General features: G+C 36.2%; 2 protein-coding genes across 4 annotated transcripts in view; one reads left to right on the plus strand and one right to left on the minus strand.

Moving 5' to 3' along the window:
- Nucleotides 1–1,256: 1,256 nt before the first annotated feature.
- Nucleotides 1,257–5,948, minus strand: LOC149805507 (uncharacterized). Its single transcript, XM_089950107.1, has one exon. It carries the CDS (start codon nt 5,899–5,901, stop codon nt 3,796–3,798), a length of 2,106 nt encoding a protein of 701 aa, XP_089806233.1. The 5' UTR covers nt 5,902–5,948; the 3' UTR covers nt 1,257–3,795.
- A 9,442-nt stretch (nt 5,949–15,390) lies between these two features.
- The window catches only part of LOC149805508 (BTB/POZ domain-containing protein KCTD3-like), a 91,810-nt gene continuing 89,226 nt past the window's right edge, over nt 15,391–17,974 (plus strand). For all 3 annotated transcript variants that reach the window (XM_089950109.1, XM_089950110.1, XM_089950108.1), the window contains exon 1: nt 15,391–15,518. In XM_089950109.1, the coding sequence (XP_089806235.1) occupies nt 15,478–15,518 (41 nt within the window). In that variant the 5' untranslated portion in view covers nt 15,391–15,477. The remainder of the gene's footprint in view (nt 15,519–17,974) is intronic.

Genomic DNA, 17,974 nt, shown 5'->3' on the forward strand with positions numbered 1-17,974 from the left:
TAGTTCTTATATTAATAATATAGTCCTGTGTTATCATTGCTCGACATGCTGAGCTCGTCCAGACTCATCACGTTCGTGTGCAAGATAATGCACACGCACTTGTAATTATTTTTCTCCATTGGCACAACTACCACGCAATCGTGAGAAATATGAGTCCCAGGAATATTTATCTCTACGGCGATTGTTTGCATGCCTCCAGTTTACCTAGAGCTGCACATATTACGCCCTAGATCGTTTTGTGCAGTAAATGGTTCTTGCTTCAGCCTGAAAACTGTTACACGGACTAATTCGTTTTTATTAAATACCAGTTTTGGACTTTCATTCGCCAGTCTTGCTAATGCTGGCTCGATATGCTTGGCGGAGAATTTTGTCACTTTGTTGTGGTAGAAACAATCTCAGAATCTTTTTACACTTGGCTTTGAAGTCAACGATTGTTCGTTATCACGTGTTTATGCTATAACGCCAAGATGGCTTCGATCTGGGTTTTTACGTGAGGGTGTCCCCAACTGTCGACATTAATTTGCCCTTTAACAAGATTAAATTTCAGTGTATACGAGAACACCACTCCGACGCATTTAATATTCATTGACAAGTGGAACAAAATCACCATCAATGTTGGCATCTAACACCACGTCGGCAGAACCCATCACTTATACGTAATAAGAAATCAAATCTTAAACACAAATACCAAAGATGGTTAAGCACCCGTCCGGATAAAAGACGAGACCTTCAAAAGCAAGATGATATATATTTTAAAATGTTTGATTCAAAATTCTTTGAAAAAAATAGTTAAGGTAGGAACTGGTCAAAATATCCAATGAATGTTGATTGCTTACTGGGAAGCGGTGGAAGGGATAGTAAATTGATTAAGAATCTGTTTGTGAAATATCGGCATGATGCTCTTATTGATTCTAGAAAACCACATAGAGAAGATCTTTACTGTCATGATCAGAAAATGAAACAGATCGATTAATACAAAGTCCAAATTACTCTATGGTGATAATAGGGTAAACTGGATCGTGTTTCGGCATTTATACCTCGCATATAAATCTCTCCGCCAAACACCCCCACCCCCATACACCCACCATCTATCAGCCTTCATTCTAGCACTTCTACGCAGCATTTTTCATGATCCCTAGTGATTTTGTTTACGTTGTAATCAAACTCAGATGTAATGTGCCTAATCAAGGCTCTCAATCACCAGGATAGAAAATAGAGAATTAGGTACGACCATCAAGTCATGAAAACTGGAAATGTTTGTACAATACATCTCTTTATTGCAAAAGTCATGATTTCGACTTTAAATTATATCTTCTGCAATCTGAATGTCATACGATACAACTCAACTATAGTAAAGGCTATATTAGGATAAATATTTTAATTAAATGTAATGAATGCAAGACTTTTACTTTCATAATTCTTGATTCCGACAATTAGTCTACATCATGGATTTTTACGACAACCGCTGAGAATAAGATACGGACATAGCTTTTGACCACATTCGAAACTTGAGAACGGTGCCATTTGAAACACGCAGGTGCAACATCGTCAGCAGGTGATCTTCATTATAACTGATACAAACAAGAGAAATCCAAACCACGATCTCCTCATTATTTAATAAGCATTGAGTATTTAACCAATTTTACATCCAACGATTACTAACTTAATCTACTGAAAACAAGTTTGTAAAGGGGACAAAATTTTGAAGAAAAAAAAATAGTGATTAAAAATCAAATTTGTTTTGAAAGCATTCAGATATTTTAAATGTTCACAAAAATTATTTCTTCTTGTAAGGAGGATGACAAGATTTCACATATGGTTTATTGGGTTAAATTATCATTGACAATTTTTTTTAGGGGATCTAGTATTGTATCTTTACAATTTCAGTGGACGATAACCGAACTCAAACATAAATCCCGAAAATATTGATATTCCACAAATTAAATCAGAATAAAGGCAGGGCACGGATCTTGTTTGAACTTTGATGCCTTACGTTGTATATAAGGTCAATTAAATTGGTAAATTTTAAATAAATACAAGAAACTGAGTATTTATCTTTAAATCGAGCTGCATGCTAAATGAAGTTTCGATTATCAGGAGTCATGTCTAAAAAGTCTGAAAAATAATTCGTTTGGAGAAATAGATAATTGAGTTTAGTAACATTGACGGCTGATAACATTAGGAATTGGAGGACTTATGACATCTGAAATTGGTATGGATTATCCGAGTGCATAAATACAGAATATAAATGAATACGCTCTTTAGGACGTCTGTGAATTATCTACAACCAGAAAATAAACTACACACATATTCAATAGTTATGCAATCGTAGTTGACAATAAAATAACGTAAATAATTTGCTTCGTCTTGTATTCCGAAAAAGAAAAGTAATCCTATTTAGTAATTACTGATCTTAAGACTTCTTGAAATACGTATATAATTTTTTTACGAAACATTGAAAATAGATTTATGAAACATTAAGCACGTATTTAAAAGATATTGGCTGCATATCTCTATTCATACAAGTGTGTAAAAGCATGTGTTAATGGTTCATACAAGTGTGTAAAAGCATGTGTTAATGGTTCATACAAGTGTGTAAAAGCATGTTACTTTATTTGATTTATCAGTCATCCATCAGTGCAAATTACATTTAAATCTGGTTCGAGTCCAAGGCTCGGCTAGCGTAGGTACGTGGGAAAGCCTGCCAGTAGCTTCTCGTGGGTCGGTGGTTCTTCCCTGGGTTTTCCAGGGTTCTTCCTCCACCAATTATACTGGCCGCCATGTATAGCCTATCTTGTGCTGAAAAATGGCGTTAAACCCTAGAACAACAACAACAACAACATTTAAATCTATAAATAAGGATATTAACTGCACAGACATATCGCATGAAATTACTGCTGCTGTCATTGATAATAATGCTAACCTTGTATTAAACTATTTCCAGTAGCTTTTCTCAAAATAATATATATATATATATATATATATATATATATATATATATATATATATATATATATATATATATATATATATATATATATATATATATATAATTGAATGTGTAGATCAGGGTTCCCATGAACTTGCATATTCAGTTATCATATACTAACAGGAGTAACCTTCCTATAACATGGAATACAACTATCAGCAATAAAACCAAAAGACTCGCGCCTTTTTGTCGAATTTTCACATACCTCGGCTGTATTTAATCTGCTCATCCATTCTTGTTTATTACAGACATATAAACATGAAGATACACTTTCAAAGAATCAGCAGCTCCGAGAAAAGAAATAAATGATACACAAGACATGTCTTTTTTTAAAACGTATTAAATCCTGTTCTAAGCTTTCGATTGCAAATTCTAATTAGACATTTATCCTAATCGGATGCACATTTCAGCATGAGAATGCTAAAATAAATTTTTAATTAAAACTATTTTCACTTTTCAATTACTAATCCGTTTCTGAGAATTTCTTTATCATGCTAAGAGGATGCCGACAATGTCCACAAACAATACCGTCAACCACAATACAACATAAAATTGTTAAACAACCATTATGGTTCATACGAAAATTTATATTAAAGCAACGTGGCCTTGTACAATTAATTTTCTTTTTCGGCAGTTAAGATCAAAGATACTTTAATATAAACACCTAATATAGAACACATCCTTTCCTTATGTTTTAAATGTTCATGGCAAGAACATTGGTTTCGAAAAGGTAACCGCTAATTTAATGAAATTTGTGTTCCATTATGTACAGTTTAGTATGACAATGAGTTATTTCAAAGTGTCCCTTATTTTAGTTGATATACGAAGCACGTGTCCCAATTAACATCATCGACACTTGTAAGGAGAAGCTGCTCCCCAGAAGTTTTGAGGCAAATTGACACTGGAAACTGAGGTATCCCATCTGTGATTACCTTCAGTACTGATCCACTTTGCGACAGCTGATGGATGTTGCAAGAATCAAATCCCACAATAAATACGTTTTGTTCCATATCTATTGCCATATCAGCCGGTCCTTTGAGGCTGTCGCTCCTATATTCAAAATGCTTGATCCCATCCAAGCCAAAACAATATACAGCGTTATTAAGATAGCATGAAATGCACACACGAGTATTCGATGAATTGAGAATCACATTTGTACCACCTGTAGCCGGTGTCATGCTCTGTCCAGGAATATAGAAGCAAGACTTTTCTTGACCTTCAATTGTCATAATTCCCCAGTGATATCTGTCCTTTTCAAACCCGGTGAAAACTAATTCTTTATTACTAAGAAAGGCGATCGCTGTGCACCATCTAGTGGTTGAAAGATTTCGTTTCGATGTGATGGTATCGCCAATTAGCAAGAATTGGATCTTCATTTGGTCAGGGAGACTGATAGCAATTTCATTTTTTGCAACAACAGCCATTCGTCTAGGATCAGAGGACAACTTGTATTCTGAGAGGTATTGGTGACTAGAACCATACAAACAACATCGGGAGTTAGCCATATCCAAGAAAACAATTTTGTCATCAGGTAAACAGTCTATTGCTGCGTACATGGGCGGCATGCCATTGCTAGGACGCTGCACTTTGAACTCCTCAACCTTAACGATATCTCTACCTTTCCTTCCTCTGCCTGAAACTCTTTCTCTGTCCTTTCTGTGAATGTGTTTGTCGTCTGTATCATTATCGCGTATATGTCTTTGTTTAGTTGCCTTCTCAACCGCACGGAATTGGGTGAAGTCATAAGGTAAAGGAATTATCTGGCGATTTGTCAACACTGTACATGATAAATCAGTTACAGACAGCATGCTGCTCTCGCGTATGCAGTCAGGAATATTGATATCAATGTTAATCTTCAATGTCTCTGAGCAATCAGTTGTTTTTGACTGATAGGCCAGAAGCTGATCCTCCAGTTTGTGCAAGACTACACACACCTGCGTTTCTGAGCCATACTTTGACATCGCCTCCAATTGTTTGCATGAATTCTTGACTGCTGATACAACAGATTGAATATTTTCGTCTTCCTCTAATCTCCTCGTCGATTGCTGCTCGCTCACTTTTTTTCCTTCCTCACTGACACGTCTTTCAAGATCGTCGATTATGGAATTTATCTTTTGTCTCAGTGTGGATATTTCGTTTAACTGCTTCTTTATGTTAGCTTCAAAGTCAAGCATATTCTGACGTTTCCTTTTGGAGACTTCCATAAGATATTTTTCAAGTTCCTTCATTTTATTTAATAATTTATCTGGTCTTTGTTCCTTGATAACTTCCTTTGCATGTAGATTAATTTCTCTACAGTTTGTACAACCCTTATGTCCTTCCTCAAGACAGGTCGCACACAAGACTTTACCATGATCTGAACAAAAGAATTCATACTCTTTATCTCCATGCGTTGTACAGGTCAGAGTGTCAGCTATTGTGACGGCCCTAGCAGGATCACTAAGGACTTCTTCCAGTGTGAGAATCTGGTGACCCTTTAACAATTTAGAACTTTTGTGATGCTCGTAACAGGTTTGACAACGGCACTCTTTACAGACAACACAGAAATATTTCGCTTTGAGTTGTTTTCCCTGGACAGAACATGGTTCACACGTTTTATCAGTGATTGATTTATCTCCTGGCAACATAGAAGCTAGAACGACATCAACTGGGAACTGGTCAGCCCATGTTGTTAACGGAGTATCACCAAATTGTGGGCGTATAACGGACCAACATACCGGACATTTAAACGTGTGTATCCCGCTTACCTTTGTCTCTGTCTTGGATATGTGAGAACTCAGACACTTTGTGCAGAAAGAATGTAAACAAGACAGTGATCTAGGAATTGTAAGTTGGTCCAGACAGATTGGACATATTAGATCCCTATCTTGCGGCTTGATTGGCCTCGCTCCCCAGCCCAAAGAAGCCGCCATTTGTACACGTCGATATTCAAAACTACTTCCTTGTTTAACCTGTGTATAATACGTAGGCAGTACTGCGATATCGGAACATGTATCTATGTATGACATTCTGAATTGAACTTTACCTAGGGATTTGTTGTAAGCAGTTCACGCACGTCAGGACCTATCTTTCTGTCGGCTCTTTAGAGTTATTTTCTAGCATGGCACATGAGTAGTCATGGTAAATATAGAGCAAAGAACAGTCCAACAAACATGGCAGCAGAAACGTACATTCCGCTTAACTATGTGGCCTGCGCTTAAAATATTCCTTTGCGTTACTCATTAGAATTAAGACATATCTGTTTTGTTCTGTTCTGTTCTGAATTAGCATGATTTCCCTTCCATACGCATGCTGCCTTCACAATAGGCGTAAATTAAATATCTCCTTCCCCGATCCCCCTCTCTTATTTCTCTAATTTTGTACCTCTTTGCAGAAGATGTGCATGACCGTTATTACTTAAACCATGAGCTACGTCATTCGACTATATTTCAATTATTAATCCATTCGTCAAGTTTTGTTTAAGTTACAAATTAAATAAATTTGCTTGCCTTATTGATTACATTGCATAGCCCCAAATCGAAATACAGCTTACCTTAGCAGCAAACATTCTACAACATCATTTCCATTGTCATTAATGTTCGCGTATTTCGTGTATGGTTTCATAAATAGTTGTGAATTTAGTATTTAAGTCCATTTGTCTTCAGTTCTTATAATAACAGGTAAACCAGTTCGCCAGGTTACATAAAGTGTTTATTAAAGATTGATACAAGTCATCGTTATTTTCACAAGCAATCCTTTAGTTCACTGCAAGGTAAACTCGTTAGCACTCTCGTTGTTCTAATATGAAAGCAGCATTCGTACCTGCCCAAGACAATGGTCACAAAAGCTTTCATGTCAAAGCTGGAGCAAAATCCGACATAAATTCGGTAGGAGTGGAAAGAATTTCAGTCAGTCTGATGCAAGATTGTCTCCAAAATATGCGTATATTGCTCATATAAAAAGTGTCTGAATCGTAATAAAATAAGAAGCATCAAAATATGAGCAACAGGATAGTTACTAGCGTGTTGACAAATTCAGCCAATCAAATCCAAGTTCACGCAAATAGTATCCATGGATCCCGCTCATAGTAATTCTCTAATGTGATCTTATAATCTTATTTATTAATTTTCATAAAACTCGTCCTACAGAGCTGAAAAATTCAGCCAGGCACTCATCAAAAATCTTAACGATATTAGTATATCTATATTTGTTGATTAAAACCAGCTCAGAAATAAAGTCTCTCGAGTGGCTAGAAGGTCGGCCATTTCGATGCAACAACACCCCTTAATAGCTATCACTGATAATAAATCTCACTTGAATATATTGATGATATAAGCCTTATCAAGTTTAATAATAATTTGATCCGAGACAGAGTTGCTAAAGTGTTGACCACCTCAATCGTATGCAATTCCAGTATGCTTTGATCTCGCTCATAGTTGCACTCGTATTTGATCTTCAAGCTGCTAACTAATTGGTTTACTTTAATCTCCCTCATTATTGTACTCGTACTAGACCTTCATGCTATGCTTGATCAAAACTGGTTCCAAGCTAGTATTTTTAGATCACCTGTTTAGTGTGCTCATTATCGAACTTATCCAATGTTAGGTTTGTCTAAGCCTATAATCCATGTTTAGCCAATTAGATGCATGCCCGTGTTCCATGTTTAGCCAATCATATGTATGTCTGTGTTTAATATTTAGCCAATAAGATGTAAGATCTTGTTTACTTTTGTATATGAATCTCGCTCGTATTCAAACGCAACCAAAGCCTTGATATATGCCCATCAAGTGTTATCAGCTACAGTATGACTGAAATAAGATGCAAGCCAAATGTGGTGAAAGTTAATTAAGACAGCTACTTACTACAAGGAGAGAAGGCAATATATTTACTGGCATCTCATTCGTCAGCATAACAATTACAATCTACAACAGAGTTTTACGAACGAAGGCGAACTATTGCATTTTCTCTCAGCAAGAATAATGCGTGCTTACAGTATTTACCATGTTCTATATCAACATGAATAAGGCATGTTTACGGTATTTACCTGTTATTAAGTATTCTTTCAACAAGAATAAGACGTGTTTACAGTCTTTACCCATTATTTAGGTTTTCTCTCAACAAGGGGGTCCCAAGTGGCCGAGTGGTCTAAGGCGCTCACTTTTGCGGATCACTACCATCTCACCTCTGTCTTCGTTGGTTCGAGTCTCGGGCTCGACCAGTGTGGGTAAGGGAGAAAGCTTGCCAGTAGCTTCTCGTGGGTCGGCTGTTCTTTCCAGTGTTTTCACGGGTTCTTCCTCCATCATTTATACTGGCCGTTATGTATAGCCTATCAAAACACAGCTGCTCTGATCATCCTTAGAGTACCACGATCAGAGCATACCTCCCCTCTGCTCTGTACCCTACACCGTCTATCTATTCGATCCAGAATCAAACACAAAATTTGTTCTCTGTGCTACGTTTCACTGATGGACTCCAGTCCAACATAACTATCCGACCTCCCCCATGTGTACACACCAGCAAGACAGTCGTACACTCATTATTCCAACTATGAAAACGAAGTCATATGGACAAATTTATTTTGCATACCAGGGCCCAGCAACGTCGAACGAATTGCCCACTGAACTTAGACACAAAAACACAGTGATTTCGTTCAAAGGTGCTCTTACAACTCACATATTTCCACTGCAAGAACAAACTTAAAGACCTAATAATGTTTCGTACCTGAAATATTTTCAGCATGTTTGATGTTTTCTAAATTCGTTGTTGTTTTTTTAATTATATCATTATATATGTGTTTTATGTTTTAGGTGTTGTCTAATGTTGTAGTGCGCTTAGAGCTTCTAAAGATTAGGCGCTATACAAAGTCCTTATTTTTATTATTATTATTATTATTATTATTGTGCTGAAAATGGCATTAAACCCTACAACAACAACTCTCAGCAAGAATAAAGCGTGTTTACAGTATTTACCCATTGTTTATAAAGGAACTGCCGAGCACTTACTCTTGGACTGCCAAGTAAAACTTCAAGCCGGTGACGGTGCTCATAAAGGCACAAAACACGAATACAGATAAAGAAAGTTGAGAGAACAAATGAAAAAACCTTAGTTAATTATGCAAAATCAGGGATAAAAGCTGTTACGTGTTTAGGCTCTCATAAACAAGAAAAGAGTGAAGACAACAAGCTTTGTAAAATTTAACAAATAATTTATTTCCCTAGAAAAACAAGGTAAAAATGGAGAAAGAACTTACGGTTTTAAGAATCGAATCCAAAAATAATCCAAGAATAATCCGAAAAATAAAAATAAAAAGTCCTAGTAATAAAATGTTCTAATGAATTTGAGTTCGAGTCCCGACGAAAATTCAAAATGAAAGGCGATGACGTATGCTATAGCCATTATAGTATCGACGTGTCAACCGTTCTTTATTGATCCTCAAACAATAATATTCCGGTGTTAGAATTCCAAATAAAATTTCAGTAAATGTCTTTGTCTAAGAATTCTGAATGAGCACTTAAATGTTCCAGATAAAAGAATTAATCTTTTAGAATCCAAATAATTGGAAGAAAAATTTAAATGTAACTCAACTAGTCACAACAAAACACCTTTCAGTGTCGAAGGTAAAACGCCCAAACTGAGATGAATTCTCTAAACATGATAAAACTTGACCTATGCGCACAACAGATGCCCGGATGTGGGTCAGTCCACTGGGAGACCCTAATTGATACATAATATGTGTCACGTATTTCCAGTATGGCCTCGATTCCACCCTATAAATCACACATTAAGAATAAATATAAAAAGTTGTTGTTTACAAGAACCCATACTGATTCTGTATCAATGTCAGGAACTAGGTCAGCATAAAGATACAAAGTTCTATTATTATTAGGTGTTTATTAAAAAAAAAAAGTAAGGGTCAAACTAATTTCTGGAAAATTTCAAATTCCAGTAAACAAAAAATACATTACTATAGATGTAATGAAAAAAAAATTAAAACTAACAATCAAACAATAAATCAAATCAAATATAAATTAAATCAAATACACATAACAAAACAAATAAGCTTCAAAAGTCCTTTAACCAAATGATCAGTCAAGTAAGGGGTAATATGGCAACCGAGACTCACGAACCAGGAACCAGAAGGGGCAGCAAGAGTGACGATAAAGATCAGGCACAAATAGAAGACAAAGATAGCACAGGGAAAGAAAAAGACACACCAAAAGAGCATCAGGAACATGAAGAATAGCAACCGCAATTAAAGAAAAGCAAGAACATCACAGCTGGACAAAGAACAAAGCAGTAGCAGCAAATATAAACAAGATCATGAGCAGTAGAAATAACGGAAACGAAGTATAAGAACATCAGAAGAAAAGAAAAATAGCAACAAGGTAACAGTACATAGCGAGGAAAGTAGCGGCCACTGAGGGGACAAACAGAAAAACAGAGAAACAACTGCAAACCCCAAACAATGAAAATAACCGCTCCAGAAAACCTTCCACACAGAAAAGAAATTGCCATCCCCAAATAAATAAGAGAGAAATTCAACATACCTACCCCTCCTAAACGACCCCCGACCACAACCAAAACACACAATCTTATAGCACACTACCAGTATAGCACACACAGTACATATAGATCTATAGCTACGATGTCGTAGCCTCAACTTAATTTGTTGTGGTTGAGGCTACGAACTGATCCCATATCATGTAATGGAGCAAAAAAAAAAAATCATCACTAAAGTCAGAAAAACAAAAAGTGTAGAAATCAACTAAATAAGTATAATCATGTTGTGAAAGAAGTTTGGCTTATTTTGAATTTATTAAGCCCTTACACGATAAAATAAATTGGCATGGTTACTCTAACCTCATCCTGTCCGCCATGACAGATAACGCGAGACTCTCGCCGTCACCCCTTTTCTACGAAAGGCTTGCAAGACCATATTTTGGATATTCTACGCTATATTATTATCAATCAAGTAGCGAATAATCGCTTCTTGGTGGAATTTCAAAGTTGCCGATAAACCGTATTTACTTTTAATGCGAAGAATTTCTGACCCAAACGGCGTCAAATTTTTACTACGATTTGTTTACATTTCCAAATAAGGCGTCAATGTCCTTATATGGCACACAAACAAACGAGGCTGAGAACGGAAGTAATCATCATTTAAAATAACATGGCAGACGATCTAAACGAAAATATCGGCTAAAAAAAGTAAACGAGATTTTACAACTATTTCTACAATGATTTTCGATACTTCCGGTATTAAATAAGAGGACTACTCAATTTATTAGATTACAAGAAAGGAATATGTTTAAAGTGTTATTATCAGGCTAAAAGGCTTGCTCCATTAACACGTATATGCTCATGTTAGTACCCTGTCAACGAGGTACGAAGAAGGGTACTAATATTAGTACTAATAGATCTATAACTGACATACAGCACCTAGCTCCCACTCCCACGGACCCCCCCCCCCCCCCGAAAAAAAAATGAATTATCATATAGGGTTTTGATTTTGACCCAAGAAAACCCTCTTTAGAATACAACTTATGTGCTGGTCCCGAAAGGACATCGATTTGTGTCACTGCGCTGAAACACCCTGATTAAGATTACAAATGTCAACGGCCGCTGTAAGCCAATGCGATTCGACGAACCTCTCGAAAATGACAATTACCCATAGTACACGAAAAATAGCAGCTTTCACATGGAAGGAAAATTCATATCAGTACTATTCAACTCAGATGTGACTCTCACGTGTTTGGCGTTATGTTATGGAGCAGTCCGCACAAAATAGGAGAGTGGACCTAGATTCGAAATATATTTGTCTGACTTAAGTTTGCTGCCTGTGTATAAGGTCAGATCCTTAGTCAGAAGAAGACGGATGGGGACGTTCCGGATGCTCTAGCTTTCTGTAGCTTGCTCGGTTGGCATGGAAAAGTGGATTATCGCACAAATTAAACAGCACGCAAACGTGTGCATAATAACGATTTGTGCATACCTAAGGAAAATATACGACTATAATCCAAAAAACAAACAAAACAGAAGTAGTGGGCCTTGATCGCAAAATGGGGGTCTACTAGCATGCAAAGAAGCTGCATATCGCCGATGGACTTATAGTTCCCTGACCTAAACGATAGTATCCAATTCCAACTTTGTTAGTGAAGGGATAATAAACATTAAGCCAGAATTTATTTGGTCTATATGGAAAACTATGCTTTAGACACCATAAAAGTTCTGTCAGATGTACTAATACCAAACAGTATCCTTATACTTATCTGTATAATATAAAGAAAATAAATTTTACTACAGATGACGATGAAAACTGATACATATTGTAGGAGATCTAAACATTATGAATCCTTAAATTCAGAAATGCACAAGCTTAACTCGCGTCCTTTTGGTAAAGTTACGATCTATTATGTGTGTGCATAAAATGTGTAGCCAACTGCACACACTGTAGACTCAAACATACCATCGTGTGTAATATACTGGCATACTAGGGTCTACACTGTTCATTCGACTTACCGTATATACCATATACAAGTCATATCCAACTTAAAGCAGCATAAACACATATCTTCTATAACAGGATGTGCGGGCAGACCTGGGTGCAAGTAGTCAGTTTGTTGTACTAATAAAATAATTAATACTAGACCCTGTCTACCAGCACACTACATGACACCAGATCACGGTTTATGTTGTTGACAGTTGAATCAAACTTCTGTACGAGCATTTATGGTAGAGAGTTCTAAATGAAAAGAGTATACCTTGGTCTGCATTAGCATAATGAAACATATCTGGGTTTTCCATGTTTGCAATTGAAGACATTAGAAATGAATTAGTATGGGAATACTGAAAACAAAATGCATTCAACGAAATTATTTAATTTACGAACTTGAGAATTTAGTAATGATTTTAGTTGATAAGTGGCAGTGGACATTCCATCTCATGTTCTATCTACTGTTACTTTCGATACAGATTCATCTAATAATTTTCCAATAAAATCTGACGGGGGGAAGGAACTTATAATAATTTGAAAGATGTGCAAAATTGACACTATCTACGAGAAAGACAGATCTGCTATGTATATTTTCTATAGATTTTCTGAAGATACCTGAAGCACTTAAACTGCTAATCAATTCTTGTAAATGATTGGCACGAAACCATACACGCACACAAGAAAATAAATAATAAACAAATACAAATTCACAGGTCAGGTAAAGAAGTCTTTCTAAAGTAGGTAAATATATCTTGACTCCATTACAAACATTGCATTCGAAAGAAAATAAGGGAAGAATAAAGCTGATACTTAGAGGTGTACGTAAGAGGATGAGAGTGAAACATTGATTGAAACCGTTTTTGCAGCCTTTTCCATTTAGGAAATCAATTCATATGAAAGATTTTCTAGCCTTTCAAACTTATACTTAGATATAAATTTGCAGCTCTGTCCTAAGAATGAATCAATAAAAGATTATGTTGAATATGGCTGTCTGTACATTACTTAATCCAAACACTTGGCCTGTTTAGCAGGAAAATAGGTCATAACTCTTGGCAGCAGTGTAATATGGTTTTATCATCGAGGTTTTGGTCGAATTTGATTATGATCGATTTTGAACATATGAATAAGCAACATATTGCCTCTGATTCGTTGTAACCACTATCCAAGCATTGGTTCTGATCGGATGTGGATCTTATTTGGAATATGGGCTTACTTATATCAACATGATATCGATGATGAGCAGGGTCCACGCATACAGATGATGGGATCTTGCATTTGATTAGCTTCTTATCACAATAAAGATAACATTTCTGACCTTGCTTTGCTTGAGATTACTTATCAAGCTTAAGTACGAGTACACTTATGAGCGAGATCCATGCATGTTATTTTGCTAATTAATATAAGCTTATATTATTATTGTCAGAGACGAATAACGAATATTGTCTGGGGTTTATTTGTATTAGAATCATGAGTTTACCTTGCAGTGAAAATACAAGCTTTATTGTATGAAACGATAACGATGATCTAGTGCAGTCTTTCATAAGAAATATATGAAAACTTACTTAATGATTCAGTGGTTATTATACGAACTGGAGACAAATGATTTTACATAATAAATTCACAAATGTTTTTGGAACAACTTTCACTAACATGGACGCTATTGAACATGATGATGTGTACCGTTTGTCAATAGCTAGACAATATTTTAAAATTGTGACAATTTAATGTAAATACTTAGGTAATTAAATAAATAAAGATAATTAATTAAAACCAAACCAAAGAAATTTATCAATAAATGAAATATATTAACTCAAGGAAGATAAAATTTTGACTAATGTCATGCACATCCTTATTAAAACATAAAAATTGAAGAGAAAGATTTAATTTACCACTATTGTGGAAGCAGACTAATACAGTAATGCAGTGGAGATGTCACAATTCTTATCATCAATGTTAATTAACCTTAAAACATAGTCACAAAGTGAAATGGAATACATTTCTTTCTTGTTCTGATTGTTCGACTATTCTATAGTCACGTAGCGGCAAATTAGGCAAACTCAACCATAGGCCTGGTAGAACTATAGGCTTGGTATGCATGCACATTGTTCAGTTCAAAACGTCGACAAGTCCAGCTATCGTATTACTCACTAAAGAGTTCTCCTCAAAACGTACCTTGACCTAAACGTATTCAAATCAAACCGAAACCGAAACGAGCCCTAGCAGTGCCAAAACATACCAAGTCACATGTTACCGTACAAAAACGTACCCGATACCTGCGATATGTGTGTGTGTGTGTGTGTGTGTGTGTGTGTGTGTGTGTGTGTGTGTGTGCACATTTCAAAGCGTGGTTTGTATGGAATGAAACTTTCCGCCAAAATTACAACATTATAAATAAACAGAATATAATGACATAAATGGTTAGCGCATTCAATCTGTACTAGCCACCCAGAGGATAGAATGCAGGGCTAACACAGTTGCCAAGTCCATCCTGGTGCACAGTGAACTTTTCCGTTGGAATTCGTGTATAAAGTTTCCGGGGGGGGGGGGGGGAGGGGGAGATTTTAAAACCGTTATGGTACAAAGGGAAAAAAATGAGAGATATTAATAAGTTGATAAAGCTATTCATCACACACACACACACACACACACACACACACCAATGTTACTGAAAATTATATCAGATACTTCAGTGAATACATGTTTGTCTTCATGCTAGCGTACACTATTAGTTTTTCCTTTCTTGCTTTGTTTTGCGCATATATGTTCAAGCAAGATTAGGTGGAAAATTAAATGAAATAATAATAATAATAATAATAATTATTTATTTTTATATATAAAAAAAACAACGGAAAACCACATTAATCGGAATTTTCTGAATCAAAGTTTAGTACGGAATGGTGTCCGGCTCGAAATTGAGTTTATGCGTCCGTATAACTTCCGGTGTGCCATCGATGAAAATAGAAATATTTTATTCAGTACCTTTAAATTCTGTGGAGATTGTCTGGCATTCATTTCGATGCCAGGAGAGATTGTTAATCTAAATGTGGGAGGCACAAGGTAAAACGATACTCGCCAGGTTCAGTTACCTATATATCGTAAAATGGTTGTGGGCCCTGTTGACAGTGGAGCCTACTGTGTATACTGGAATTGTAGTCCTACAATGTAAGACCACAGGTGCTCGACGCGAGCTTGATGTTGAGAAGAAAAAACAATAATCTGAAGGGAAAAAAATCACACAGAATGACAAAAAATACCTTGGATTACCCCCATGACCCATTCTGAATTAGGACCCTCTCTATCATAATATATAAAAGAGAAGGTACGGAACTTCCAAATACTTCGCTCAACCCATGACCCTCGATTTCCTTCTGCTATTTCCGTCTTTAAAGGCACATAACCATACTATATGGTTTGTTATACTCCTGAGATATTTTTCTATCCATCAAGCCATCATTGACTTTTCTGCATTGTACCAAACTGAAGTTACGGGCTCCAAAACGTGCGATCTTCGCGAATATTTTCATTGTGGACACTTGCGTGCACACGTGAAAACCGGTGACAGGAGTTAAATGGGCAATGTTTTCAACTCTATGGTGCACCCCTTCTTGAATTACAAAACAGCGGTAGATGCAAAAGTAAGTTTTACTTTACTTCATGTGTGCATGCAAGTGTCCACAATGAAAACATTCGCGAAGATCGCACATTTTGGAGCCCGTAACTTCAGTTTGGTACAATGCAGAAAAGTCAATGATGGCTTGATGGATAGAAAAATATCTTGGGAGTAAAACAAGCCATATAGTATGGTTATGTGCCTTTAAAAACGGAAATAGAAGAAGGAAATCAGGGGTCATGGGTGGAGCGAAGTATTTGGAAGTTCCGTACCTTCTCTTTTTTATATTATGATAGAGAGGGTCCTAATTCAGAATGGGTCATGGGGGTAATCTAAGGTATTTTTTGTCATTCTGTATGATTTTTTCCCTTCAGATTATTGTTTTTTCTTCTCAACATCAGGCTTGCGTCAAGCACCTGTAAGATACATCACCTGATACTTTTGTTCTTGGCGTGATGGGTCTTACTGCCTAACTAACGGCGCTGTATAGCGTGTTTTGATGTCGACTAACAGTGTAATGAAGTCAAATTTTGAGGAATATCACACACAACTGGCAACCAACAATGACGCTTTTCTAAAAAGTAAAGTTAATAATTTTTTTCCGGACATTACTGACCCTGATGTTTTTTCTCTACTAAATTCAAAATCTCACAGAACAAATGATCCTGTTTTCAAGTTTTGTTGGCCTAATTTTAATTGGCTGGAAAGTGATGAAAGTTGTGAATGCCAGAATTGGGTTAAGTTGAAATATTATTCTGTAATGAAACAAAAAATATATATTATGCCTATTGGAACTGTAAGCAACATTTCGTTTCGTTCAAGAAATATATCCCCAACATGAACATATTTGAACATAATTTATCATACCTTGACTACCATCGCATTGCAACAAATTCAAATGTATGTCAATTAAACACGAAAAGTGCGGCCATTTGTTAGGGTCATATTTTCATTCTGCCAGGATAAAGACAGCACAGTAAGTATATTAATTACACATAAATTAGTGGAAGAGTGTTGATATAGGTGACCAAGTGTGAGATATTCCTGAAATTTTGACTACTCATTCCGATGTCAACTGACATCACAACAGGCAATACAAGGCCGTTATTTGGATAGCAAGACATAGCACTAAAACAAAAACAACATATGCTATGTCTTACATTGCAGGACTAACTGAAATTTTAACCCACCACCTTTTTTACACAGGGGCTTGTATCGTTGATTTCAATTGACCTGTCATACATGTACTATATAATAACTACAAGGGAGAACACTTGTGTCCTTACTTGTACGACCTATTTAAGAATAAACGCTAATATTTCAAGCTGTGCTTTGCATAGCTTAATAAATTTGGTACCGGTCAGTCAGACTTTACTTACTCTGATGTATTTTTCCTAATAATTTATAATTCTCACACAAGCATATGTTTTACAGTTTCATTGGCCTACATTTCATTTGGCTGGAAAGCGATGGAAGCTGGGAATACCGAAATTGGGTTAAGTTGAAGTATTATTTTTTAATGAAATGAATAAAATTATATTATGCCTATTGGAACTGTAAGCAATGCTTCGTTTTGTTCAAGAAAAATATCCCCCCACATGAATCTACTTGAACATACTTTGGCATGCCTTGACGACTGTCGCGTTTAAAAAAAATTCAAATGTATGTCAATTAAAAATGAAAATGCATCTATTTGCTAGTGTCAGATTTTGATTCCACCAGGATAAAAACAGTACAGTAAGTATCGCTCCAGTGGCCTAGTGGTTAGAGCATCCGCCTCGGATTCGGAAGGTCGTGGGTTCGATCCCCAGCTGAGTCATACCAAAGACTTACAAAAATGGCACCAACAGCTGCCTCGCTTGGCGCTCAGCATCAAGAGGTTAGTGTTAGGACTGGTCGGCCT

Source organism: Sinohyriopsis cumingii, chromosome 2 (genome assembly GCF_028554795.1).
Source record: "Sinohyriopsis cumingii isolate HCF-2022 chromosome 2, ASM2855479v2, whole genome shotgun sequence".
Taxonomy (NCBI): Eukaryota; Metazoa; Mollusca; class Bivalvia; order Unionida; family Unionidae; genus Sinohyriopsis; species Sinohyriopsis cumingii.

Bases quoted from the DNA above. Each gene is read 5' to 3' on its own strand.
- LOC149805507 (XM_089950107.1), bottom strand. From the start codon at position 5,901: ATGGCGGCTTCTTTGGGCTGGGGAGCGAGGCCAATCAAGCCGCAAGAT.